General features: G+C 37.4%; 1 protein-coding gene across 3 annotated transcripts; it reads right to left on the reverse strand.

Annotated features, from left to right (window-relative positions):
• Nucleotides 1–1447: 1447 nt before the first annotated feature.
• On the reverse strand, nt 1448–14173 carry LOC133043717 (C-type lectin domain family 4 member A-like). Of its 3 annotated transcripts, none has more exons than XM_061124869.1 (7): nt 14095–14173; nt 13509–13710; nt 10178–10291; nt 7282–7383; nt 4531–4682; nt 3287–3411; nt 1448–2207 (listed from the first exon to the last, which is right to left on the reverse strand). In XM_061124869.1, the coding sequence occupies exons 2-7, from the start codon at nt 13585–13587 to the stop codon at nt 2066–2068; spliced, it is 714 nt and encodes a 237-aa protein (XP_060980852.1). In that variant the 5' UTR covers nt 13588–13710; nt 14095–14173; the 3' UTR covers nt 1448–2065. The 3 variants fall into 3 exon arrangements, with proteins under 3 accessions (XP_060980852.1, XP_060980849.1, XP_060980850.1); XM_061124866.1 differs by having other exon boundaries at nt 13968–14101; XM_061124867.1 differs by lacking the exon at nt 14095–14173 and adding an exon at nt 13808–13854 and having other exon boundaries at nt 1449–2207.
• Between the last annotated feature and the right edge of the window lie 13010 nt (nt 14174–27183).

Genomic DNA, 27183 nt, shown 5'->3' on the forward strand with positions numbered 1-27183 from the left:
AATATAGTCTGAAGTCATGCAGGTTGATTCCTCCAGTTCCACTCTTCTTTCTCAAGATTGCTCTGGCTATTTGAGGTTTTTTGTATTTCCATACAAATTGTGAAATTATTTGTTCTAGTTCTCTGAAAAATACTGTTGATAGCTTGATAGGGATTGCATTGAATCTATAGATTGCTTTGGATAGCATACTCATTTTCATTATATTGATTCTTCCGATCCATGAACATGATATATTTCTCCATCTATTTGTGTCATCTTTGATTTCTTTCATCTGTGTTTTATAGCTTTCTATATGTAGGTCTTTTGTTTCTTTAGGTAGATTTACTCCTAAGTATTTTATTCTTTACATCACAATGGTGAATGGTATTGTTTCCTTAATTTCTCTTTCTGTTTTCTCATTGTTAGTGTATAGGAATGCAAGGGATTTCTGTGTGTTAATTTTATATCCTGCAACTTTACTATATTCATTGATTAGCTCTAGTAATTTTCTGGTGGTGTCTTTAGGGTTTTCTATGTAGAGGATCATGTCATCTGCAAACAATGAGAGTTTTACTTCTTCTTTCCCAATCTGGATTCCTTTCATTTCTTTTTCTTCTCTGATTGTTGTGGCTAAAACTTCCAAAACTATGTTGAGTAGTAGTGGTGAGAGTGGGCACCCTTGTCTTATTCCTGACTTTAGGGGAAATGCTTTCAATTTTTCACCACTGAGGATAATGTTTGCTGTGGGTTTATCATATATGGCTTTTATTATGATGAGGTATGTTCCTCCTATGCCTGCTTTCTGGAGGGTTTTTCTCATAAATGGATGTTGAATTTTGTCAAAGGCTTTCTCTGCATCTATTGAGATAATCATATGGTTTTTATCTTTCAATTTGTTAATGTGGTGTAACCTATCTTTTTTTAACCTCAGAGAATATTTACCAAAATTTTAATCAAGAATTTTAAGAACTTCCCTGGTGGTGCAGTGGATAAGAATCCACCTGCCAATGCAGGGGACACAGGTTTGTTCCCTGGTCTGGGAAGATCCCACATGCCACAGGGCAAATAATCCCATGTGCCACAACTTCTGAGCCCACATGCTGCAACTACTGAAGCCTGAGCACCCTAGAACTCATGCTTTGCAACAAGAGGAACCACCACAATGAGAAGCCTGTGCACCACAACACAGAGAAGCCCCTGCTGGTATCAACTAGAGAAAGCCCACTCACAGCAACAAAGACTCAGTGCAGCCAAAGATAAATAAATAACTTCTTTTAAAAAGAATTTTAAGATTGATTTTCTAGAATAGTGATCTCAGAACAATTTTTATTACACATCCTTAACAAAATTCAGTCTATAAACACTTCATATTGAACAGTTATTTATATGAGTTACATACCTATAATATCATACAATATGCCTACTATATAAGAATAATAATTTAAAATTATATAAAAAATAGACATTTTAATTTTGCATTTTACTCACTAATGGTAAAATTAATTACTCTCACTTTTCAATTATTGCTATTATTTTTAGAGAAAATAGTGTGATATGATATGTTATATTATTTTGTAAATCTTAGCTCAAAACTGTTTTGAAAGTGTTTAAGTTACATATTGCTGAAGAATAAGCCACCCCAAAACTTAGTGGTTTAAAACAGCTGTTTTATTATTTTCACAATTCTGTCTGTTAATTGGTACACAGCTGAATACTTCTTCATAATCTCACTCTTTAGACACAAATCTTACATAAAATCTATAACACACAAATAATTACTGGTGCTCAAAGGAAGATGAGAGAAAATAGGCTATGAATGACATTTACAAAAAGATGGAAAGTAAAGTTCTAGCACTGACTAATATTTTCAGCTTGAAATAATGCACATGCCAAAAAGACATTTGGGAGTGGCAAATTTTGCTCCCCTTAAATTTTGTGAATGAATAAATGAATGAATATGTGCACAACCTTCTGGAAAATTCTATTAAGATCCTTAAAACAAGACATATGAATAACAAGAACATATTAGCTATTTCTATGATGTAGGATACTGATTCAACCTCATGGTCATGGAGAATGTTCCATTTTATAAGTAGATCTTCATCATCTTGCAAATAAACTTGTGAACCTCATTACAAGGACTATCATTCCAGCCCCATTTTCTTGAAACAGCGTTTAGCATAACACAATGCTCATTAGGATTGTTGGGTTCACCTTGATGCCAGAATCTGATCGCCAGAAATGGGGGGGAAAAGGATAAGAAAGTTTGTTTAAGAAGTGCTTTGAAAAAAAAAAGAAGTGCCTTGAAAAAAGACAGTAAGGGAAATGGCTAGGCATGGAAGTCAAAGTCAGATATGCCCAAATCATTCTTTCCCACTTCTCATGAAGTTTTTCCTCCTCTGTATCTCTGAGATTTCCCTTGAAAATTGTTCTTACATCACTCAGCACTGTGCCATCTTATTTCATTAAGCACTCTCCCAGCAGGCATTCCAGAGGCTGCCTTCTGTTTGTCTATCTTAAGTACTGTTCCCAGGAAATTATTAGTCCACAGACTCTCTTAAAAGATGTAAAAGACTTCCTACTGGTCTCAGGTATCAATGTACTGTGTTTCATTTTTTTATGTACTGCTTTTGGAGCCTGATGAGCTAGCTAAAATCTCTGAATCTGCTACTATCCCTGATACCTTGGACAAGGAATTTAATTTCACAGATTCATAGGGACTAGATTAATATCTCTGTATGTTTCACACAGTTATAGGATCAAAGGTGGTAAAGTACTAAAATGTAATAAAATACTTAAGAGTTTCAAAAGAACTATATAAATATAAGACTATCAGAATTCAACATATTTTCTGTATGAGAGATATTAAATTCTTGATAATTGGTCACGATCTTAATTGACATACATTTCTGTTATATTTAGAGGTAAAATTAGTAGCGGTTAAAAGCACAAGTTTGGATGTCAAACAGACCTGGGTTTGAGGACCATTGTAACTGCTGCTGGATAATCACTGAGTTATCTAAACTCTTCAAACTCAGTTTCTTCATCTCTATAGTGAGGATAATAATAATGTGTGCCTTGTAGCGTTATTTGATGATTGAGATAATAAGGAAAATTATTTAACCTAGTACCCAAGAATTAAAAGAATGTGAGTATTTTCTTTTATTGAAGTATAGTTGATTTACAATGTTGTGTTAGTTTCAAGTTTACAGCATGAGCTATTTTATTTTAATAGCTGATCAATGGAACACCCTAAAATCCCTGTAGAATGGAGAACCCGGGTTTCTTTATTTAATTCTGTACTCACGTGGCACTTTCATTGTATAGTGTCTGATCAACCCATTGCCAGTGTCTTTTTCCCATTGCCGATGTCCAGTCTGACAGGCCCACATAATAAGCAAAATTAATTCTCAGTTTCTGGGTGATGAAATCCTAAAGGAATAAAAAGAAGGAGTTATAGCCTTTAGAGCAGTCAGGTAGAATTGAGTTACATATGGCTTTACAGAGAAGAGAAGAAAAAGAGAAAATTCAGAATGAACCATATGAGGGCCCTGCAGAGGAGTCTTCGGTTTTTTCTGGCAGAGCAGAATAGAATCAAAGATACCACTTGTGAGCCTGAGGTTGGTCTTAGTCTGTTTAGGCTGGATTGCTTATAAGTGACAGAAATTTGTTTCTCACAGTTCTGAAGGCTAGAAATCCCAGGTTAGGGTACCACGTGGTAAGGTGGTGGTTCCTAGATGGTGTTTTCTCATTGTGTGCATTCACACATGTAGGAGGAGAAGTTGCTCTGTAGAATCTCTTTATTAAAAACATTAATCCCATCCACAGAGGCTTCACCCTCATGACCTATGCGGCTCCCCAAACCCGTACTTCCTAATACGATCATCTTTGGAGGTTAGAATTTCAACATATGGATTGGGGCAACAGGACACAAACATTCAGAACATAGCCATGTTCAATACATATGGAGGGAATTTCTATTCACGATCATAATGAATTCTCATCTCAAACTCACTTCCCTTCGTTTCTTCCTTAAGAGAGGGTATTCTTCACAGTTGTACATAAGAAAAATTTTGCAAATTAAACAATTTTCCTTTTAACAACATCAGGTTGTTACTGGTCATTTCTGATCATTGATTGTGACTCTTCATGATTGAACTTCATTTCCCAGTTGGAGTTAATTCCTGTTCCCTGTTATATAGTTAATAATTTATGAAACATTTATGTGTTTTATATTTCAACAATGATAATAAATAATATTTATTATTTGAAATAAATGAAATCATATTTAAGGCTGAAATATTTTCAGCCTTCCACTTAACTCCTATGTAGTATATTTTCAATTCCACAATTTATTTGGGACAGAGGTTAGTTTTGTAGAAGAAGAAAAAAGGCATGGAATGTAAAATCTTAGGTAACCTTTTCTGTTTATTTTCTTAAGCCTTCTGCCACAGCACCAATATTCTAAGAATAAAAATCTCCTTCTTAACTAAGATGTTTAAAAACCAGGCAACACTCTTGACTCCATTATCAATTAGAAAGTAATAATACCTGCTCAGCTTTGGTGTTGATCACCAGCAGGTGAGCATTCATTCTCAAGCATTTCTTCTCACTATCATTCCAAATATTAAATCCATTAGAAATAAAGTAGCAGTTAGAACTATATGGCTCCCAATTCTTTGGGCAGCAGCTCCAGTCTTTCCCTGTATTGAGAAGAAGGCTATATCAGTGCAATATAAGAAAAGTAATTTTTAAAGTGCATAAATTATAAAAAAAAAAAAAAATTAAGGATCAGAGGAGAATACATGAAAAACAGGACTCTTGTCAGGTGTCAAGGAGGTCAAATCTGCCTACATCAGATAGTGACAAGGTAGGACCCCCTTTCCTTTGCCTGAGTGGTATCAGGAAAAATCAGATAAAACAGAAGTTTAAAGAAGATCCTCAGAACATAATACAGAAATACCCAAGTTTCAGTGGAAAATTACTTATCATACCAAGAACCACAAAGTTCTCAAAAATTAGCTTAAAAAAATACATACATATATATGCCAACACCAAGATGAGAGAAATACTGAAGTTATCTGGCAAAGATTTTTAAAAAGCCACGGAAAAATGCTTCAACAAGTAAGCACAAATGTTTGAACCATGTGAAAAAATAGGAAGCCTCAGCAAAGAAATTGATAATTCAGCAAACAAATTAAAGATATAAAAGGGAATCAAGTGGAATAGTTGGAAAACATAATAACCAAATTAAAAGCACAGTGGATGGGCTCAACAGCAGAATAAAGACAGAGAAATCAATGAATTAACAGATAGAATAATAGAAATTACTCAACTGAGCAAGTAATAATAACAAGTGAAAAGCTGAATGAACTGAAAACCAGCAACTCTTCATACATATAGCAAACCACCACCCTCAGATCTGGAGAGACACAAAGGCAAATATGGAGAATCACAATATATTACAGCAGAAACCTCTTTGGGAGCCAGTCCCAGGGTAGAGAAATCAGAACTGTAATTGTGGAGTTGCTGGAAGCACAGTGTGGACAACTCTAAGAGATCAAAAGTCCGGGGTGGCCCAGGCAATGTAGAGGCACAAACACTTCCTTGAGTTTTACATGCTGGAGTTCCACAAGGTTGTTGTTGTCATTGGTTGAACTACTGTTGTACAGTCTCCTGCACTGGCAGGCGGATTCTTTAACACTGAGCCACCAGGGAAGCCCCAACACTATTGATACTATGTATAAAATAGATAACCAATAAGAACCTACTGTACAGCACAGGGAACTCTACTTAATGCACTCTGGTGTTGTAAATGAGAGAAACCCAAGAGGGTGGAGTATTTATGCATGTATGGCTGATTCATTTTGCTAAGCAGTAGAAGCTAACACAACATTTTGAAGCAACTATAATGCAATAAAAATTAATTTAAAAAAGAAAAAAATATTTCAAGATGCCTGCAACTGCAACGTACTCTGTAAATGACTGTGATTTCTGTTGAGACACATGCTATCATGATTTGTTGTTTCCATTCATAATTTTCAGAGGCAGTGCCATCTGCCAGGAGCTTGTTATGAACACAAACTTGAGATGGGCTGTATCTCTGGGTTGTATCAGGAAAGTAGCCAGATCCATCCCCTCCCCATCAACTAGGCAGAACCAGTTTTTCAATTAGAAATAATTTGATAAGTGGAACGATATCTCAAATTTAAAAAAGACCATGAAACATACTAGTTTTTCATATTTATAAATATGGACAAAAGTGTACCACACTAACACTAGACCACACGAAGCAGGAAGTAGCTATATATATCAGCAGATATATATATATACTATATATGCATTATACATATATACTATGTGTATATATATAGTATATATGTATGTATATACAGTACATATCAGTGTATATATATATATATCTCAATATATATATATACATACTGATATATACACAGTATATATAGTATATATTAGTATATATACTTCAGAGCAAGGAAAGATTTCAGAGTTAAGATGGACATAGAATAAGGATAAAGGGAATTTATTCTTGTTAAATTCTCCAAGAAGCCATGTTATTGCTGTGGTTGTTGTTCAGTCACTGAGTCGTGGCTCTTTACAGCAGCATGGACTGTAGCACTCCAGGCTCCTCCATCCATGGGGTTCTCCAGGTGAGAATACTGGAGTGGGTTGCCATTTCCTTCTCCAGGGGATCTTTCTGAACCAGGGATCAAACCCAAATCTCTTGTATTGGCAGGCGAATTCTGTACCACTGAGCTAACAGGGAAACCCCCAAGAAACCATAGCGATCCTTAAACTGTATGTATCTAACAACAAACCATTAAAAAGTGAAGCAAAACCATAGAACTGCTAACAGAGTTTAGGTTTGGGGTAAAAAAAAAAAAAAAAAACTGAAAATTTTAAAGCAGAGTATTTTATCTATTCTCCCAAAAATGTTTTATGTACATACAATATGATTTCTTAAAACATATATGAATTAAATCTCTCTTGACCAAATAAGTTTTAACTGGTATGTGAGTAAAAGAGCAAGTATGCACAGAAAGTTCAGAAAGAAGCAAAGACTGAAGAAACCAAAAAGCAATGTAATCTTTTTCATAATTAAGACTATTTCCTTGCACAAATGAATTAAAGATATGCATATTATAAAAATTTTAGGCCCTAAATATTTGTATACTTAAAATGTTCATGAGACTCAACTTCTTAGTATAGTTCACTTAATGGAAATATTGATCTAGGACACAGTATTGTCAATACCTGAATCATAGGCACATTAATTTTTACCTTCTAGGGTCGAATTTTCTTTCACACATTCCAATTGTGTGTGAGTGAGTTCTCTTGTAGCCTTTTCTTCTTTATGAACATAAGAACATTTTTGAAAAAAAACTGAAACAGAGAATAAGATCATTCATTTTCCTGGTAGCTTATAGCTTCACTCTTTTTTCTAATAGTATAAACATTTTAATTAAAAGAAAGAAGCTGTCTGAATAGAGAAACAAGATTCAAATATGTGCTCAATTCTATGCTTATAAGAAATTAACTTCAAACTTAAACACCGAATAAAAGTAAAGAAGGCTAGTGGCTATATTAATGTCAGATAAAACAGATGTCTAGATAAAACATTTATATTTTAATATAATATAATACTATAATATTATATAATATTAATGTAATAATATAATACTAAAATTTTATATTTATATTATTACATTAATATTATCTATTTTTATATATAAAAATAATATAATGATACAATCAATAATATGTTAATTATAATATATGATATAATGATGTGATTTTTTTAGATTTTTATTTTATATTGGTGTAGAGTTGATTAACAATGTTATGTTAGTTTCAGATGTACAGCAAAGTGACTCAGTTATACAGACACGTATCTATTCTTTCTCAAATTCTTTTCTCATTTAGGTTATTACAGAATATTGAGCAGAGTTCCCTGTCCTCTACAGTACTGTCCCTGCTGGTTATCCATTTTAAATATATAGTAACTTCCCAATTGGTTCTTATTCCTCAGCAGGCCAACACACAGATCTAAATATTCATCAAGCCCTCACCTCCTTGATTCTACCTCCTCATTATCATTCAAAGTTATTCCCCTTCTCCTTCACTACCTTAAATCAGATTCTCACTATTTCTCGGTTGGACAATGAACTGTCTTTCTGATTATTCTCTCCTCATATATCCATTTTACACATCTCCACCAAAAGCGTATTCCTATAAATCAAATTTAGTTACATCACTTCCTTGCTTAAAATTCTGTATTGGTTCTCCATGACTGTGACACATTGCAAAAATGGCCACAATTTTCAGCTCTCCCTGGACCCACACCCCTTTGCAATATAACTTCTTAGTTTTTCCAATCAACAAGTGGGGTCTATTTATTCACCACTTGAAACTGGACTGACTCTAAGATTTCCTTCAACCAACAAAATGTACAGAAGCAACTCTGTCTGTTGTTGTTGTTTAGTTGCTAAGTCATGTCTGACCCTTTGTGACCCCATGGACTGCAGCACGCCAGGCTCCCCTGTCCTTCACTATCTCCTGGAGTTTGCTCAAATTCATGTCCATTGAGTCAGTGATGCTATCTAACCATCTCATCCTCTGCTGTCTTCTCCTTTTGCCTTCAATCTTTCCCAGCATCAGTCTTTTCCAATGAGTCGGTTCTTCGCATCATGGCCAAAGTATTGGAGCTTCAACTTCAGCATGAGTCCTTCCAGTGAATATTCAGGGTTGATTTCCTTTAGGATTGTTTCAAGCTAAGGCTTCAAGAGGCTTTACTCACAGCTGCTCTCACTCTGCCAGCCTACATGTTGCCATATGAACAAGCTCAAGCTCGCCTGATGAATTATAAAGAAGTGGAACCAATTTGTCCACATCATTCCAGTTTACATCCTCTTCCTCAGAAACTGGGTTACCTGCAGCTGGTACTTGACTATGTATGCATGAATGACTTTAGCCAGGACCAATGAAACATCTTAGCTGAGCCCAGTTCAAATTGACAAACCACAGAATCATGAGCTAAAAACAGTTGCTGTTTTAATCCACTAAGTTTTAGACTGGTTTATTAAACAACAGAAGATAATTGATAAAGTAATCTGCAGCAGGGGCAGTGGGAAATCCACACTCTTTAGAATTGTACAGGACACTCTTCATGATCTGAACCCTGCTTGTTTCTCCCATCTGCAACCTCACAGCTAACTTAGCACCATATGTCACAGTCATTTAACATGTTTTTCCAAATTTTTTCTTTTTTTTTTATTATTAGTTGGAGGCTAATTACTTCACAACATTTCAGTGGGTTTTGTCATACATTGATATGATCAAATTTTTTCAAGCTCTCTCACATCTGTCATTCTTGGTCCAGACATGTATAGATGTCACCTCCTCCAGGAAGCCTATCTCAGCTTGCTGTGCTTCTTACTCACAGAACATTTACCAGACACTGTTATAAACACTGGTTCATTCAACCAGTTGCCATCATGCTCCAAACTTCTCAAAACCAAGGGCTACAACTCTGCTGTCTCTATCTGGCATAGTGCCTGACATAGACTAGATGGCCACTATTGAATGACCAAATAATTGAATAAAGCATCTACCCAAAGTGATACTAGTTTAATGATTTTTAAAACTTGATGAATTCTTGATAGGCAGAAATCTATCTATTTGTCAAATGGACTTTAAGGGCTCATGCAGTCTTGAGAAAGACAAAAATAATTAAGGTGAAAATTCAGTAGAATTTTTTCTTGGGAGATTTCTTCCCATTTCCTTCTTGTTCATTTGCTAGTCCCCAAATATGTGTCTATGCCCTCAACAGGCATAGCCTACTAAGAAAATACTACTACACTACTAAGAAAATACAGATTTGGTCTCACTTAAACAACTGTCTAGTGTAGAAATGGTGCCCTATATATTTCATTCTACAAAACAGAAACATGTACACACATATACTCCTTTCAATTTCTCTAAAGAGAGTGAATGCCATTATTTCTATAGAAGAGTGACTAAATGCAAATAAAGGATCAATGAATTCCCACTATCTATGTCTTCCCCCAGAGAAGACTTCTTTCCCAAATATCTGAATAAGCTCATAGTTTATCAGTTTATTTGATGCCATCTCTTCATGTCAGGCAGACATTTCTTATAGATCCATCTGGATACTTACAAATAAAAGCGATGAAAAATGAGATTGCCAATAGTAGCAGAAGTATCAGCAATGAGGTAAGAAGTAGCTTGGAAAAACTATGGCCACTTTGGTGAAGGTTGTTCTCTTTGGGAGCTGAAGAAGGAATCAAATTAATCAAATTATTAGCATGAATAATAAATTCTGACCTTGACTTCCTCTTGCTCCTTCTCTTCCTCCTCTCCCTTTTCTTGTATGATACACTATTACTATTACATGACATTATTTCAAATATGAAGCTACAAAGGAAATAGTATTATTCACTGTAGAAACGCTAGAAAATACATAAAAGCACAAATTTCTACCATTGAGGATGAAAGTGAAAGTGTTAGTCGCTCAATTGTGTCCAACTCTTTGCAACCCCATGAGCTGTATCCCACCAGGCTTCTCTGTCCATGGAATTCTCCAGGCAAGAATACTGGAGTGGGTAGCCATTCCCTTCTCCAAGGGATCTTCCTGACCCAGGATGAAACCTGGGTCTCCTGCATTGCAGGCAGATTCTTTACTGTCTGAGCCACCAGGGAAACCCATTGGGGATAACTGTTAATATTTTGGTATACATTCTTCCAGCAATTTTTTAAGTGTATATACATGCATGCACTTTTGCCATATGACTGACATACCATATATATTGGGTTCTGACCTACTATTTTCTTGTATACTGTATTACCATATTTTCTTCTTTAACCCACTATATTGTGGTTGCATAGTATTTCATTATATATTTAAATAATCTTCCAGATTATTTCTAACTTTAACTACTTTACATATGCCATAGCAGATAACTCTTTATAATTGTCCCTCATCACATCCTTAAAATAAAATCAGACTGTTTTATTAAATTTATTTATTTTTAATTGGAGAATGATTACTTGACAATACTGTGTTGGCTTCTGCAATATATACACCCCATTGTTTATCACAGCACTATTTACAATAGCTAGGACATGGAAGCAACTCAGATATCCATCGACAGACGAATGGATAAAAAAGTTGTGGTACCTATACACAATGAAATATTACTCAGCCAGACTGCTTTTTAACTTTATTTTTTATGGAAGTATAGTTGAATTACAATATTGTGTTAAAAAATCAGACATTATTAGTCACCATTTCATGGTTGAGAATTATTTTATCAAGTGTGCATTGATAGGTGAATGGATAAAGAAAATGTGACAATTGTATGGAATGGGTATTATTCACCTATAAAAAATAAGGAAATCTTGCCTTCAGGATGGACCTTGAGGGCATTATGCTAAGTGAAATAAGTAAGAAAGAGAAAGACAAATACCATATGATCTCACTTATCTGTGTAATCTTTAAAAGATAATAATAACTCATAGATACAGAGAACAGAATGGTGGTTGCCAGAGGTGAGGGGTGATGAGGTGAGTGAAATGGGCGAAGGGGGTCAAGAGGTACAAACTTCCAGTTACAAAATAAATAAGTCCTGGGATATAAGTTACAGTATAACGACTATAATTAATAATCTTATGGTTATAATATACATATATAAAATACTGCATATTTGAAGGTTGCTAAGAGTACATCTTAAAAGCCTTCATCACCAGAAAAAGAAAAACTGAGAAATTATGTATGGTGACAAATGTTAATTAGACATAGTGGTGATCATTTTGCAATATACATAAAAGTCAAGCCATTGTGTTTATACATCTGAAACTAATATAATTTTGTCAGTCATCTCTGAATTGAAAAAAAGAATTATTTTCTCAAAGTTATAACATACTGCCAAGTGGAGGTAAAACCTGCAATGATGTATACTATGATCTCATTTTTAGAAAAACACATATGCACATTGATGTACATTTATAATTGGAAGGATGTACACAAAAGGTAAATTATAGTTATCCCTAGATAATAAGAATATTTACAGTAATTTAAATTTGTGTGTGGACCTAGAGACTGTCAAACAGAGTGAAATAAGTCAGAAAGAGAAAAATGAGTATTGTATATTAATGCATATATGTGAAATCTAGAAAACTGGTATAGATGAAACTATCTGCAAAGCAGAAATAGAGACACTGATGTAGACAACACATGTACAGACACCAAGGCAGGGAAAAAGGGAGGTGGGATGAAGTCAGAGATTGGAATTGACATATACACTCTACTATGTATAAAATAGATAACTAATGAGAACATATTGTGCAGCACAGGGAACTCTACTCAATACTCTGTAATTCCTATATGGGAAAAGAATCTAAAAGAGTGGATAAATGTACATGTGTAACTGATGACTTTGCTATACAGCAGAAATAGAACACTGTAAAACAACTAAACTAATAAAAATTTTAAAAATAAATAAATTTGTGTGTACCTCTGGTTTTTATTTTTTTTCTATAATGAACATTGCAGCATATAATAACAAAGTTATATAAATTTTTTAAATTTTTATTTATTTTTTAAAGGTTATCAAGTATTTATTTATTCATTTTGGCTGTGCCTGGTGGCATGCAGGATCTTAATTCCCTGACCAGTGACTGAACTTATGCATTGGGAGTGTAGAGTTTTAACCACTGGGCCAACAGGGAAGTTCCTATAAATTTTCTAAAGGGAAAAACAGTTTCCTGAGCATTTTCCATGTTTCTACAGAAGAATTTTGGAAAACATAAGCAATCATAACTTCCCTCTCACAGCTTCTCATAGTCTCCACGGTTTGTTTCCTCTTTTGTTCTGCATCTGAAATATCATACATGCTACCCAAATTACCTTTTATTTACTTCCAAACCTCACTGAATCCATCTCAGATACAGTGTGCAATGGATTTTCTGATTGCAGAGCAACTGCCCTCAAAACATAAGAGATTTTCTGTATAAGACTTTCTAGGCTTTTATCTGCAATGGTCTTTTGTTCCAGTTTGTTCCATCTGATACTAACCAATACACTCAAACACTCAAACACTCTGCACTCAGACTCTTCTCCCATGACTGATCAAGAAACAAGACCCACCAATTCATCACTAGCCCCTGCATCTGGACTGATGGTTTCAAGACCTGAACCCACTCTCTACACTGCAGTCTTAGTTCACCTCAGAAAGCACACAAGAACTGCTCAGCTTCATTAGCACTCTCCTTAACTCAGGACCATAGTGGATTTCTCACACCTCAGTTTTGTCATGGCACACTTGTACCATCCCTTAATCTTTATTTTCAGGCAACTCGATCTGAGACTCCTGTGTTTCCCAACCATGGCCAGAGAAACAGCAACCAACATTCCCTGGGCTTTATTTATAGTATTCTCTCTTCACCCTTCATCCCATCATTCACTCTGACCACCGGAAAGCGAGTCTTACCTGCAGGAGGCTCTGATTTGGTGCCTGAGGACTTGGGTTTATTAAACTTCACTTCAGCATAAGTGATCTCTGAAGTCATGCTGAGATCTGTTCTTGTCAAAGAATCCTGTCCGTCTCTTCCTTAAAACCACTTAAAATGAAATGCAAGCACGGTGGTAACTTCTCATACATCCTATCACACAACTAGCTGAGAACAGAGACCCTAGACAAACAAATAAACAAAAACCTTGAGAGGAATTTCATGAAAATTAAAAACCTCAGGGGCCCAAACCCCAAGACAGGCGCAGTGCTAATCATACCTTTAAACATTACGCCAGCAAATAGCAATAGAAGTAGGAAGTCAAAGGGTAGGGGAGAGAAATAGGAAGGAAAGGAAAAGGGGAACAAAGCAGAGACATTCTCCCTGAGAACAGTGAACTTACCAGAAAGGATGAAATTAAAGCATTTGTGAGTACCTACCTGCAAACATAATCATTTGCAGACCCACCAACCTGAGTACATACTCATTCACGTTTGCATTCTCCTCATCTTCTGGGGTTGATCAGGCAACTTTGGGGACTACATCCCAACTGACAAAACAACTTACTTGTCAGACTCCCCACTTCCAAAAGTCAGAGTCCTCTAGTGCAGTGGGAAGTCGAAGTTTAGATTATGTTCCTTTAGAAGCTGCTCTCCTGTGTTCTCTGCTCTTCCCTGTTCTTGACTAAGTCTATCATGCCTCCACAGTCATTCTGCTCAAGTGCCCCTAGCAGCTCCTGAGAGCAGCTCTCTACTGGATGCTACAGGAGAAGGGATACCTTCTCCTTTCATCCCCAGGATACCACAACAAAAGTCTTATGGATATACACAAGCCTTTAACAAATTAGGATAATTTAATGGATTCACAGTTTAGAGGAGGAACTAAGTACTACATATAAGCCAAGAGGAAAGCACCCCAAAAATTAAGTCCTTCATGTAGAATCTTTTGCAGACATGCTCCCAGCTCACACCCAAGACTCAGCTCTCCCCACATGAGTCTCCTTTTTTTTTTCCAGTTTTTGGCGAACCACCCAGCTTACAGGATCTTACTTAGTTCCCCAATCAGGGCCCAGCAGTGAAGTACAGACTCCTAACCACTGGACTGCCAGGGAATTCCACTGATTCACCTTCTTTTAGTCTCCCCCCCTAATTCCTCTCTCCCCTGCATAACACACACACACACACACACACACAACACACACAAGCATTTACCTCTGTATTTATTTCTATGTCTAAATATATTGAAAACCATGAGTTCACACTAACATCTCTAATCCCAATCCTACACAAAGAGTTCATTCTATTTTCTTCTCTTTCTGCATCTCTAACTCACTCTGACAGTAAGAAAACTGCTTCCATTCTCCTTACTTACTTATTTGATCAATGTTGTTGTTCAGTCACTAAGTCGTATCCAACTCTTTGCAACCCCATGGACTTCAACATGCCAGGCTTCCCTGTCCTTCACCATCTCCTGGAGTTTGCTCAAATTCATGTCCATTAATTCGGTGATGCCATCCAATATCTCATTTTCTGTCACTTCCTTCTCCTCCTGCCTTCAATCTTTTCCCAGCATCAGGGTCTTCTCCAATGAGTTGGCTCTATGTATAACGTGGCCAAAGGATTGGAGCTTCGGCTTCAGCATCAGTCTTCCAATGAATATTCAGGGTTGATTTCCATTAGGATTGACTGGTTTGACCTCCTTGCCATCAAAGGGAGTCTCTAGATTTTTCTGCAACACCACAGTTCAAAGGCATTAATTTCCTGGATTTAACCATTTTCTACCTTGGCTGCCCCTCCCTCCTTAACAAAGATGCCCTTCTTTCCTCCACTGGGCTCCTTTCTCCATCCAGGCCTTACGCTGTTGGCGCCACCTCTGCTCTGCACGGGAGTCCTGCACTGAGGCAGCCAACCCCCACAGCCATTTTTCCTCACCCTTCCCAGGTCTGCCGCCCTCCACAGCAAAGCCCTCCTTAACCTGCCTGGACTCTGATTCCTGAAACCAGTGCCCTGACCCCCACGTGGAATCCGCCCTCACCCCACTCAGGCTCTGACACCCTATCCAAGGTCACCCTCTTGTGTGAAAGCCCTCCTCACCCTGTCTGGGCTCTGAGTCTCCATGCTGTGCTCCCCCATCACATGGAGAGCCTCTGAAACCCACACCTGCATGGACGCCTTCCTCCCTCTGCTTGGGCTCAGACACCTCCCCACAAGGTCACTGTGTGAGCCCCCAACTGCCACTCCGCCACACAGATGCCTTGTTCACCTCTCTCTCGGGCATTGGTACCCAGACCAGCCTGCTTATGACACCCCACACCAGGCCACAGCCACATATGGACACCCTCCTCAGCCTGCACAGGCTCTGAGGTCAGAACACTTTCCCACCCCTACAGAGATGGTCTCTTCACTCATCTTGGGCTCTAACATCACTGCCAAGCTAGCCCCCTGCACAGTCACCCTGCTCACCCTGAGTGAGCTCTGACTGCCTGCACCAGACCACTTGCTCCTCCCCCATCCCACCATTCAACAAACACCCACCTTGCTCTACCCCCTTAATGCTTCATTTAGGACTGAATTGTTTAGTAAAGACAGGAAAGGGGGTACAAAAAACAGTAAGGGAAGAAAAAGAGCTAATTTTTATAAATTTCTCCAGCAAATAACTCCTGGACCTAATAAGCACTACTGGACCTTAACCATCTAAGCTGGTTTCTGGATTCAGGGGCAGTTCACCAGCTGCCCTTGTGGCTTCAGACCACAAGGTTCACTGTCCACATCACTACATGTATGTGTGTCTGCAACTGACCCCAGCCACTTCACAGGTACCTGCAGCTCAGTACATACAAAAAAGAGGTAAATAGTGACATGAAAGAATACAAAAGGGGGAATAAAAGGGCAAAATTTTTGCATCCAATCAAAGTTAAATTGTTATCAGCCCACAGTACCATGATGGAAGGAAGGAAGGAAGGAAAAAGAAAGATATGATGTTTTATGGAAGCATCAGGGTAAAAATCCTGAAGCATAAACCTACAGTAGAGTCACAAAAGATTAAGAGAAGGGAATCAAAATATACCACTACATAAAATCATCAATTCACAAAGGAAAACAGCAAGAAAGGAACAAGGGAACAACAAAAGACAAAAAACAATTAGAAAGATGACATAGTAAGTCCTTATCTATCAAAAATTACCTTAAATGTAAATGGATTGAATTCCCCAATGAAAAGACAGAGTGGTTGAAAAAAAAGCAAGATTCAACTATATATATTCTACAAGAAACTCAGCTCAGCTTCAAGAACACACATAGGTTAAAACTGAAAGGATGGAAAAAGATACTCCAGACAAGTGGAAACCAAAAGAAAGGAGGGGTAACTATACATATGTCCGCAAAATAAGATGTTAAGCCAAATATGGGAGTGAGAAACAAAGAAGGTCATTATATAATGATCAGAAAGACAACAATCATAAATATGTATGCATTCAACATCAGAGCACCTAAATATATTAAGCAAATACTGACAGATCAGAAGGGAGAAATAGACAATAAGTAACAGCAGGATACGTCAATACCTTACTTTCAACAATGGATCAATTATCCAGATGAAAATCAACAAGGATATGTTGGACTTTAACCATACTTTAGACCAAGTGGACCTAAAACAGACATCTACAGAACATCCCTTCCAAAAAAGCAGAATACACATTCTTCTGAAGCACAGAATATTCTTCAGAATAGGCCAAATGTTAGATCAAAACACAGTCTTAGCAAACTTAAGAACACTAAACTTGTACCCAGTATCTTCTCCAACCACAGTAGTGTGAAACTAGAAATTAGACCAGAAGGAAAGCTAGAAAGTTTACAAATATATGGAAATTAAACAACACAATCCTGAACAACAAATAGCCCAAGGAAATCAAGAGGAAATTTTTAAAATATCTTGAAACAAACAAACAAAAAAAATGGAATACAACATACCAAAACCTATGCAAGCCTGCAAAAGCAGTTCTAAAATGGAAGCTTATAGTGATAGATAAAAGCCAACATTAAGGAAAAAGAAATATCTCAAATAAACAACCTCACTTTATAACTCAAGGAACTGGAAAAAGAAAAACAAAGTAAGCCCTAAGTTAGTAGAACAAATGAAATATCTAAAGTCAGAGTGAAAAAGAGGAACCATAGAAAAGATCAACAAAACTAAGAGCTGGTGTTTCAAAAAAATAAACAAAATTGACAAACCTTTAGAAAGACTAAGAAAAGAAGAGAGAAGACTCAAATAAAGAAAATCAGTAATGAAATTTGGGACATTACAACTGATCATACAGAAATGCAAAGGATCATGAGAGACTACTATACACAACTGCACACCAACAAACTGGATAACCTGGAAAAATAGAAAAATTCCTAGAAACATGTAGCCTACCATGACTGAAACAGGAAGTAATAGAAAATCTGAAGAGACCAATAACAAATAAGTAGACTGAATCAGTAATCATAAACTTACGAAAAAGAAAAGGCTCGAACCAGATGGTTTCCCAAATATCCACCCAACATTTTTTTTAAAAATTAGCAGCAATCCTTCTCAAACTCTTCCTAAAAATTCAAGAGGAGGAAACACTCTAGAACCCATTTTATAAGGCCAGCATTACTTTGATACCAAAGATGAGGATGCTACAAGAAAATGCCAGTGTCACTGATGTATATGGATACAAAATTCTCAACAAAATACTAGCAAGCCAAATTCAATAACACATTTAAAGGACTGTACACCATGATCAAGTATGATTCATCCCTAGGGTAAAAGATGGTTCACTGTATACAAATTATTATCTGTGACACACTGCATTAATCAAATAAAAGGTGAAAATCACAGGATCATCTCAATGGATACAGGAAAAGCATTTGAATAACTACAACATCCTTTATTGGGTATGAAGGAACACACCTAAACATGATAAAGGTCATATATGACAGGACCATAGCTAACATCATACTAAATGATTAAAGGCTGAAAGCTTTTCCTCTAAGATCAGGAACAAGACAAGGGGGCCCACTCTCACCATTCCTACTCAACAGAGTACTAGAAGTCCTAGACAGAGCAATTGGGCAAGAAAAGAAAATAAAGGTCATTCAAATCAGAAAAGAAGAAGCAAAATTTTCTCTGCAGATGATATGATCTTACATATAGGAAATCTTAAGAACTCCACCAAAAAACCGTTAGAACTAATAAATCATTTCAGTAAAGTTGTAGGTTACAAAATAAACATATAAAAATCAGTTTCCTTTCCATATAACAATAAAACAACCAAAAAAGAAATAAAAATGACAATCCCATTCGCAATAACACCAAAAACAATAAATGAAATTGAAATTGGAAATTGCAGAAAATGAAATGGACTGCTGACACCACTCCCCAAAATTAACTTGAAATAGATTAAATACTTAAACATAAGATGTGATATCATGAAACTCCTAGGAGAAACTACAGGGAAGAAGTTTCTTAACATTGGTTTTGACCACAGTTTTTTAGATATCACACCTAAAGCACAAGCAACAGAAGTTAAAATCAGTAAGTGGGACTACATCAAATTAAAAAGCTTCTGCACAGCAAATGACACAATCTATAAAAGAAAAGACAACCTACAGATGAGGAGAAAATATTTGCAAACCATATGTCTAATAAGAAGTCAATATCCAAAATATTTAAAGAATTCATACAACTCAATAACCAAAATAACACACAAATAAACTAAAAACAATTTGATTTTTTTTAATGGGCAGAAGCACAAAATAGACATTTTTCTAAAGAAGACATACAGATGGCCAACAGATCTTTTTTTTCTTTTAGAGTCACAAGCAACTGACTAACTCTGTATGACTCAAGACCACAAAGAAACCATTTCCATTTCGTGCTGTTCTGAGACCTAAGGTTGGGGCCCAGACTGCAAGGGTGATGCTTAAGACATACTCACATAAAATGATGCTCAACATCACTAATCGCAGGGAAATGCAAATTAAAACCACAAGGAGATATCACTGCACGTCTGTTAGAATAGCCAAAACCCAAAAGATAAAAGATAACAAATGTTGGGGAGGTTGTGGATCAAGGGGAACCACTTGCACACTGTTGGTGAGATGCAAATTGGTATAGTCATTATGGAAAACAGTATGGAAGTTCCTTAAAAGATTAAAAATAGAACTACCATATGAGTCAGGAATTCTACTTCTGTGTATATACCCAAAGGAAATGAAAACAGGATATTAAACAGATATTTGCACTCCCTTGTTTATTGCAGCATTATTCACAGTAGCAAGATATGGAAACAACCATAGAGCCCGTTTGCAGTGAAGAGATAAAGAAGATGTGGTATACATATGCAAAAAAATACTATTTGGCCATGAGAAAGAAGGAAATTCTGCCATTTGTAACAACATGGATTGACCTCGAGACTATTACGCTAGGTGAGAAAAGTCTGAGAAAGATTAATACTGTATTTCATGATACCACTTATACATGTAAAAAAAGCCAAACTTGTAGAAACAGAGAATAGACTGGTGGTTACCAGAAGCTAAGGGGTGGAGGAACTGGGGAGGTGCAGTTTAAAGGTGTAAACTTTCTATCAGTAGATAAATTAAGTTCTGGAAATCTAATGCCCAGCACAGTCATTAAAGGCATATCTTGGAGAGATCAGTTCCAGTTTCAGAAACCAGTTTCAGTTCCAGATAATCAGAATAAATGAATATTACAACAAAGTTATAAGAATTCTTGGTTTCCCAATACATATAGAAGTTATATGTACACTATATGTGCGTGCTCAGTCACTTCAGTCATGTCTGACTCTTTGTAACTCCATGGATTGTAGCCCGCCAGGCTCTTCTGTCCATGGGATTCTCCAGGCAAAAATACTGGAGTGGGTTGCCATGCCCTCTTCCAAGGGATCTTCCCAACCCAGGGATTGAACTGTGTCTCTTATGTTTCCTGCATTGGTAGGCAGGTTCTTTACCACTGAGCCACTGGGGAAGCCCAATGTCTACACTATACTGTAGTCTAGTGAAAAACACCTTGAAAAACAATATACACACCTTAATTTTAGCATACTTCATTGCTAAAAAAAAAAAATATTAACTATCATCTGAGCCTACAGTGAGTCACAGTAGTAATATCACATAGATGCTATAACAAATACAATAATGATGAAAAAGTTTGAAATATTGTGAAAATTACCAAAACATGACACAGAGACACCAAGTGAGCAAATCATCACAGTGCTGTTGAAAAATGGCACTGATAGCTTTCCTCAATGCATGGACGCTGCAAACCTTCAATTCATAAAAACATAGTATCTGCAAGTGTGATAAAAGGAGGTAAGCCTGTATAGACAATATTATAAACTTCACAGTTGCTAACAGATGAGGTTTTAATTGTTCTCACCACAAAACAAAAGAAATGACAACTACATGACATGGTAGAAGTATTAGCTAACACTTGCTAGTGCAAAAAAATGTATCAAATCAACATTTTGTACATCTAAACACTTATCATTAATTAAATGTGAAATAAATGCCAATAAAATTAATTTTTAAAATTAATTTATTTAATTGGTGGCTAATTACTTTACAATATTGTGGTGGTTTTTGCCATACATTGACATGAATCAGCCATGGTTGTATATGTGTCCCCCATCCCGAACCCCCCTTCTACTTCCCTCCCCATCCCATTACTTTGGGTTGTCCCAGTGCACCATCTTTAATGCCCCGTTTCGTGCATCGAACTTGGACTGGTCATCTATTTCACATATGGTAATATACATGTTTCATTGCTATTCTCTCAAATCATCCCACCCTTGCCTTCTCCCACAGAGTCCAAAAGTCTGTTCTTTACATCTGTGTCTCTTTTGCTGTCTCGCATACAGGATCATCATTACCATCTTTCTAAATTCCATATATACATGTTAATAGACTGTATTGGTGTTTTTCTTTATGACTTACTTCACCCTGTATAACAGGCTCCAGTTTCATCTACCTCATTAGAACTGACTCAAATGCAATCTTTTTAATAGCTGAGTAATATTCCTTTGTGTATATGTACCATGACTTTCTTATCCATTCATCTGCCAGTGGACATCTAAGTTGCTTCCATGTCCTAGCTGCTGTAAACAATGCTGCAATGAACATTGGGGTACACATGTCTCTTTCAATTCTGGTTTCCTTGGCGTGTATGCCCAGGAATGGGATTGCTGGATTGTATGGCAGTTCTATTTTTAATTAATTTTTTTTAAAGGAAAGGAATTCTCATCATTTAGTCCTTATACTTACTATCTTATTGCACATGTTGATAGCCAGGATTAGAATAGCCAGCCAATCAAAGAGAGGGGATATATGTATATGTATGGCTGATTCTGTGCAGCAGAAACTGACACAACAGTATAAAGCAACTCTACTCCAATAAAAATAAATTAAAAGAAGAGCCAGTCAAGTAGCAGTAGCAGAAGCAGTAACAGAGTTTACCATACACCAGGCCTTGTTCTAAGCACTTCAGGTTTTTAACTTACTCTTTTGAACTGTGGTGTTGGAGAAGACACTTGAGAGTCACTTGGTCTGCAAGGAAATCAAACCAGTCAATCCTAAAGGAAATCAGTCCTGAATATGCATTAAAGAAGGACCGATGTTGAAGCTGATTCTCCAATACTTTGGTCACCTGGTGCCAAGAACCAACTCATTGGAAGAGACCCTGAAGCTGGGAAAAATTGAAGGCAGGAGAAGAAGGGGACAACAGAAGATGAGATGGTTGGATGGCATCACCAACTTGATGGACATGAGTTTGAGCAAGCTCCATGAGTTGGTAATGGACAGGGAAGCCTGGCATGCTGCAGTCCATGGGGTCACAAAGAGTCGGACACGAATGAGCGACTGAACTGAACAGAATGCCGTCAACTGTATAAAGTAGCAACTATTATCCTCATTTTGCATGTGAGAAAATGGAGGCAAACAAGAGTAAACTTGTCCAAGGTCAAAAAGCCAGTAAATGGCAGGCAGAATTTTGTGCCAAGGCAATCTGTCTTCTCTCAAGTTCATGTTTGTTACCAGTACTGTTTTATTCACCTATTTGGGTGGGACTGAGGAAGGGGAAAAGAAAAGTGTTAGCTGCTCAGTCATGTCTGACTCTTGGTAACCGCATGGACTGTAGCCCCCAACAGGCTCCTCTGTCTGGGGGAGGTGGGGGCAGGGGTATCATCAAAATTAATATGTATATCCCCCATTCAAAGATTTATTTGGACTTCCCTGGTGTCTCAGATGGTACAGAACCCACCTGCAATGCAGGAGACCTGGGTTTGATCCCTGAGTTGGGAAGATTCCCTGGAGGAGGAAATGGCAACCTACTCCAATATTCTTGCCTGGAGAATCCCATGGACAGAGGAGCCTGGTGGGCTACAGTCCCTGGGGTCGCAAAGAGTCGAACACAACTGAGCAACTAAGCACAAATAAGATTTATTTAAGTATTAAAATTTGAAGAAAGTATTGCCCTGTTCATTTTCTGCCTACCCAAACAGCTAGCTATTTTTCTACAGTCCCAAAAATCTTTGTATTGGATACATGTTTAGACTCTTTAACTAAAATGTCCCTTGATTGTCTTCATTTATGTCTTTTAAGTGCCTCTCTGGCTAGGTGTAGAAGGAAATGGCAACCCACTCCAATGTTCTTGCCTGGAGAATCCCAGGGACAGGGCAGCCTGGTGGGCTGCCGTCTATGGGGTCACACAGAGTCGGACACGACTAAAGTGACTTAGCAGCAGCAGGAGCAGCCGGCTAAGAAATCTGAGCAGTAGTTCCTAGAAGAGCCCCGCCCTCTAGTGGTCCCATGTTGCTATGCAGCCAGATAAAGCATTTACAGAAATTGCTTCAATGACTTTTTTTTCCTATAACAGGTGCCATGGCAAAACACAGGTAAGAAAAAAAAATTAAAAAGCAAACAAAACTTATGATAATGGGGGGTAGGGAGGGAGGGATAAACTGGGAGATTGGGATTGACATATACACACTACTAAATATAAAATAGATAATAAGGACCTACTGCAGGGCACAGGGAACTTGACTCAATGCTCTGTAATGACCTACATGGGGAAAGAATCTAAAAGAGTAGATATATGTATATTTATAACTGATTCTCTTTGTCGTACCCTTGAAACTAACACAACATGGTGAATCAACTATATTTCAATAAAAACTTTAAATGTTTTAATTTAATGTAAAGAGCAAACAAAAGCATTCGCAACGGGTCTTATGCACTATTGTATTTAACAGAGGGGATGACACTGGTCCTAGGGAAGAACATTGTCTCAATGGACAATTATCTTAATCCTGGCTCAGATGTAGTCTTTAGTATACTAGAGCTTTTTAAAAAAGAATGCATCACCCCCATATCTTGATAATTTTCAAAAAGGGACTGAAATAACAATTCTCATTCTGAAATAAGTGCCACACCACATGATTTCAACCATGGTTGCTATGAAAACTCTCCCAGGCTTAAGGGACTTGCAAGTAAATGTAACTCTCTTCCTATTTCTTTTTTATATATATTTATTTACTTATTTTTGGCCACACTGGGTCTTCATTCCCGCACACAGGCTTTCTCTGGTTGCAGTTGAGTAGGGGATACTCTCTAGTTGGGGTGAATGGGCTTCTCATTGTGGTGGCTTCTTTGTTGCAGAGCATGGGCTGAGTAGTTGTGGGGCATGGGCTTAGTGGCCCAGTGACACGTGGGGGTCTTCCCTGATCAAGGATTTAACCCACATCCCCTACATTGGCAGGCAGATTCTTAACCACTGGATCATCAGAGAAGTCTTTTATATTTCCTTTATTTCTCAAGAGAATATGTGATTGATGGGGAGCTCGTAAGTATGAGTTCTAGTCACAAACCATATGTGTTTTCCTTATGTATGGTTAAGAAGCAATAACAGAAACAATTTTTCTTAAAGGCTAGAGAAATAGCTAAACATAACTGAAGTGCAATGTAGTCTTAGCCAGTTGTGATAACTGAGACAGTAAGCCAGCAAATTCATCAGCCCTGGGCTACATGATATCCAGATTTCCTTTTCCCAGGCCATAGTGTCTATGTACTAAGGAATATTCATCTTCAACACTACTTTCTTGGGCCCTAACTGGCTCTGGAGCATACAAATGAGACTTTCTGCAACTATGACAAAGCATACAAGGGACACTTAAGGGCATGTAGCTAGCAACAGGCAAAGTGAGAATGAGTCATAAAAAGAAAAGCCCAACTTACCGATTCCTAGTCACGCTTCTCTAAAATCACTGTTAACAAGTATTTAATGAGTATCTACTACCTAGAAAGGCATATGCAAACAATTGAGTAGATAAAAATGAAGACATGATCCTTATACCCAAGAGCTTATGAATTAGTTAAGAAGAGAATTTCAATACCAACTCCCCAAAACAGGGAAGGTCATCTTTCAGACTGAGGGGATGAGTAACATTCCATGAGCAGCACTTGAGCCATCCTTCCAGGACAGGGAGGGTGTTTCACCAAGCAGGTAGAGAAGGGAAGGAATTCTAGGCAGAGGGAACTGTAAGCATACAATGCCCACGGTGCTGAGAGCATATGAAGAATCAGTGTGATGAAGTAGACTGAGGGAAACCTGCGAGTTGAGGATGAAGCGGTACTTTGGACATTAATCTGGAAGTGAAGGAAAATTGTTGAAGGCAATCAATGAGTAGGGGAGGAAGGGGCATGAGCAGGGCTTGGTTTCAGCCCTGGTGTTCGGGTGGCACCATGGAAGCTGAACGGAGCTGAGGCAGCTAGAGGCAAGCAGACTATTTCGGTTATCAGAATGAAGCAAGTGGTAAGAAAAGCTCACCCGACAACCCTGAAGGCAGATGTCAATGTCTGAGGGGGGTTGAGCTGGAAAAATGACTGTCCACATTTTCTGCCCCAAAACCCCCTTGAAGTTCAGGATAAATGTTTTATCTATCCATGATGTGCGTGCTAACTCACTTTAGTCATGTCCAACTCTTTGTGCCCTTGTGGACTATAGCCCGCCACGCTCCTCTGTCCTTAGGAATTATCCAGGCAAGAATACTGGAGTCAGTTGCCATGCCCTCCTCCAGAGGATCTTCCCAACCCAGGGATCGAAACTACATCTCCTGCATTGAAGGCACAGAATTGAACCCCGGTTCAACTCCTGGGTCAGGAAGATCCACTGGAGAAGGGATATGCTACCCACTCCAGTATTCTTCAGCTTCCCTTGTGGCTCAGCTGGTAAAGAATGTGCCTGCAACGCGGGAGACCTGGGTTCCATCCCTGGGTTGGGAAATTCCCTGGATAACCTGCACCCCTTTTTTTTTTTTGCTTTCACATTGTTTTATTGCCCACCAAATTGTAAATGTTTGTTCAAGAATCTTGGTCAGATAATTATGAGAAGTTATAAAACATGTAGGAGGTCATTATGCTTCATAATTTTACTTATCAATAAGTAATTATCAATACTTACAATAAGTAATACCAATTTTACTTAACTGAACTTTGAGAGCTAGTTTTTTTAATAAAACTCAGTCGTATGTTGAATTGTTTAGGAATGAAGTATAATGATGTCTGCACCTATGAAATACATTAATGAAAATAAGATGGATAAATGAATGGATAGAGGGAAATGGATCGACATGTGATAAAGTAAAATGGTAGAATCTAGGTTAATTGTACAATGTAAGTGATGAACATGTGTTTACCATAAAATTCTTTCAACTCCTCCCCTGCCAAAAGAGGTCAGGCACTGGTTCCAAGTCAAAGCAGTAGAAAATGACATGTTACACGAAAGTCCAGCTCTTCTCACACAAATTTAGTCCTCTTTCTGGATATCAGGCTGAAGATTGAAGAATTTACATTATATTTTTTCACTCTAGGTCTGTTTGATATGATCACTTGGCTATTTAACACTTGTTCCATGTATGTGCTTTCAATCTTCGTCAGCTTCGTATTTTCAAACTCCATTCATTCTTCAAGCAATTGTGCTGTGTCTGGTCCCAATCCACTCTTTCAGGGCATGTTTTTCTCGTTTTTCTTTAGTCTGTGAATTTTCTTCTTTTAAGTTTATCTTTGCAAGCTCCTTTTTCTGCCCACCTCTTGAAGGTTTTGCACAGGCTTCTGATCTTCATTCTCTCTCATCATCCTGTACCATACTATCTTCACAGTTTCAAAGGCAGCCTATAAATAGCTCTACCTACCCTGGAAACCCTGACCACACTCTTGCTCCCCAGAATGACATCTCCATCATTGTAACAGAGATAGCTCAAATTTATCTTGCTCAAATAAGTCAGTGCAATTCTCTTAAATTTACTATGTCACTAGCATTTTAAATCTTTTAATCACAACATCAAACTCACAGATTTTCTCCTCAGAATTTGGTCTATGAATACTAAATATATTTTTGTAGAAAAAAAAAAAAACAACTATAGTTTAGCAGAGTATCCTATTGGGAGTCAGGTTCTAGCTGAATATTTGGCACTTGTGTGAATTTGGTTATCTAACTTGCCTCTCTGGGCTCTGATGTCCTCATCTGTAAATGAGAAAGTAAAATTTCTAAGTCTTGTTTCAGCTCTCAAGTCACAGAATATCTTTAAATACATTTTCCCCTCTCACAGGATCTTTGGTC

This window comes from Dama dama, chromosome 22 (assembly GCF_033118175.1).
Source record: "Dama dama isolate Ldn47 chromosome 22, ASM3311817v1, whole genome shotgun sequence".
In the NCBI taxonomy this organism is placed as follows: domain Eukaryota; kingdom Metazoa; phylum Chordata; class Mammalia; order Artiodactyla; family Cervidae; genus Dama; species Dama dama.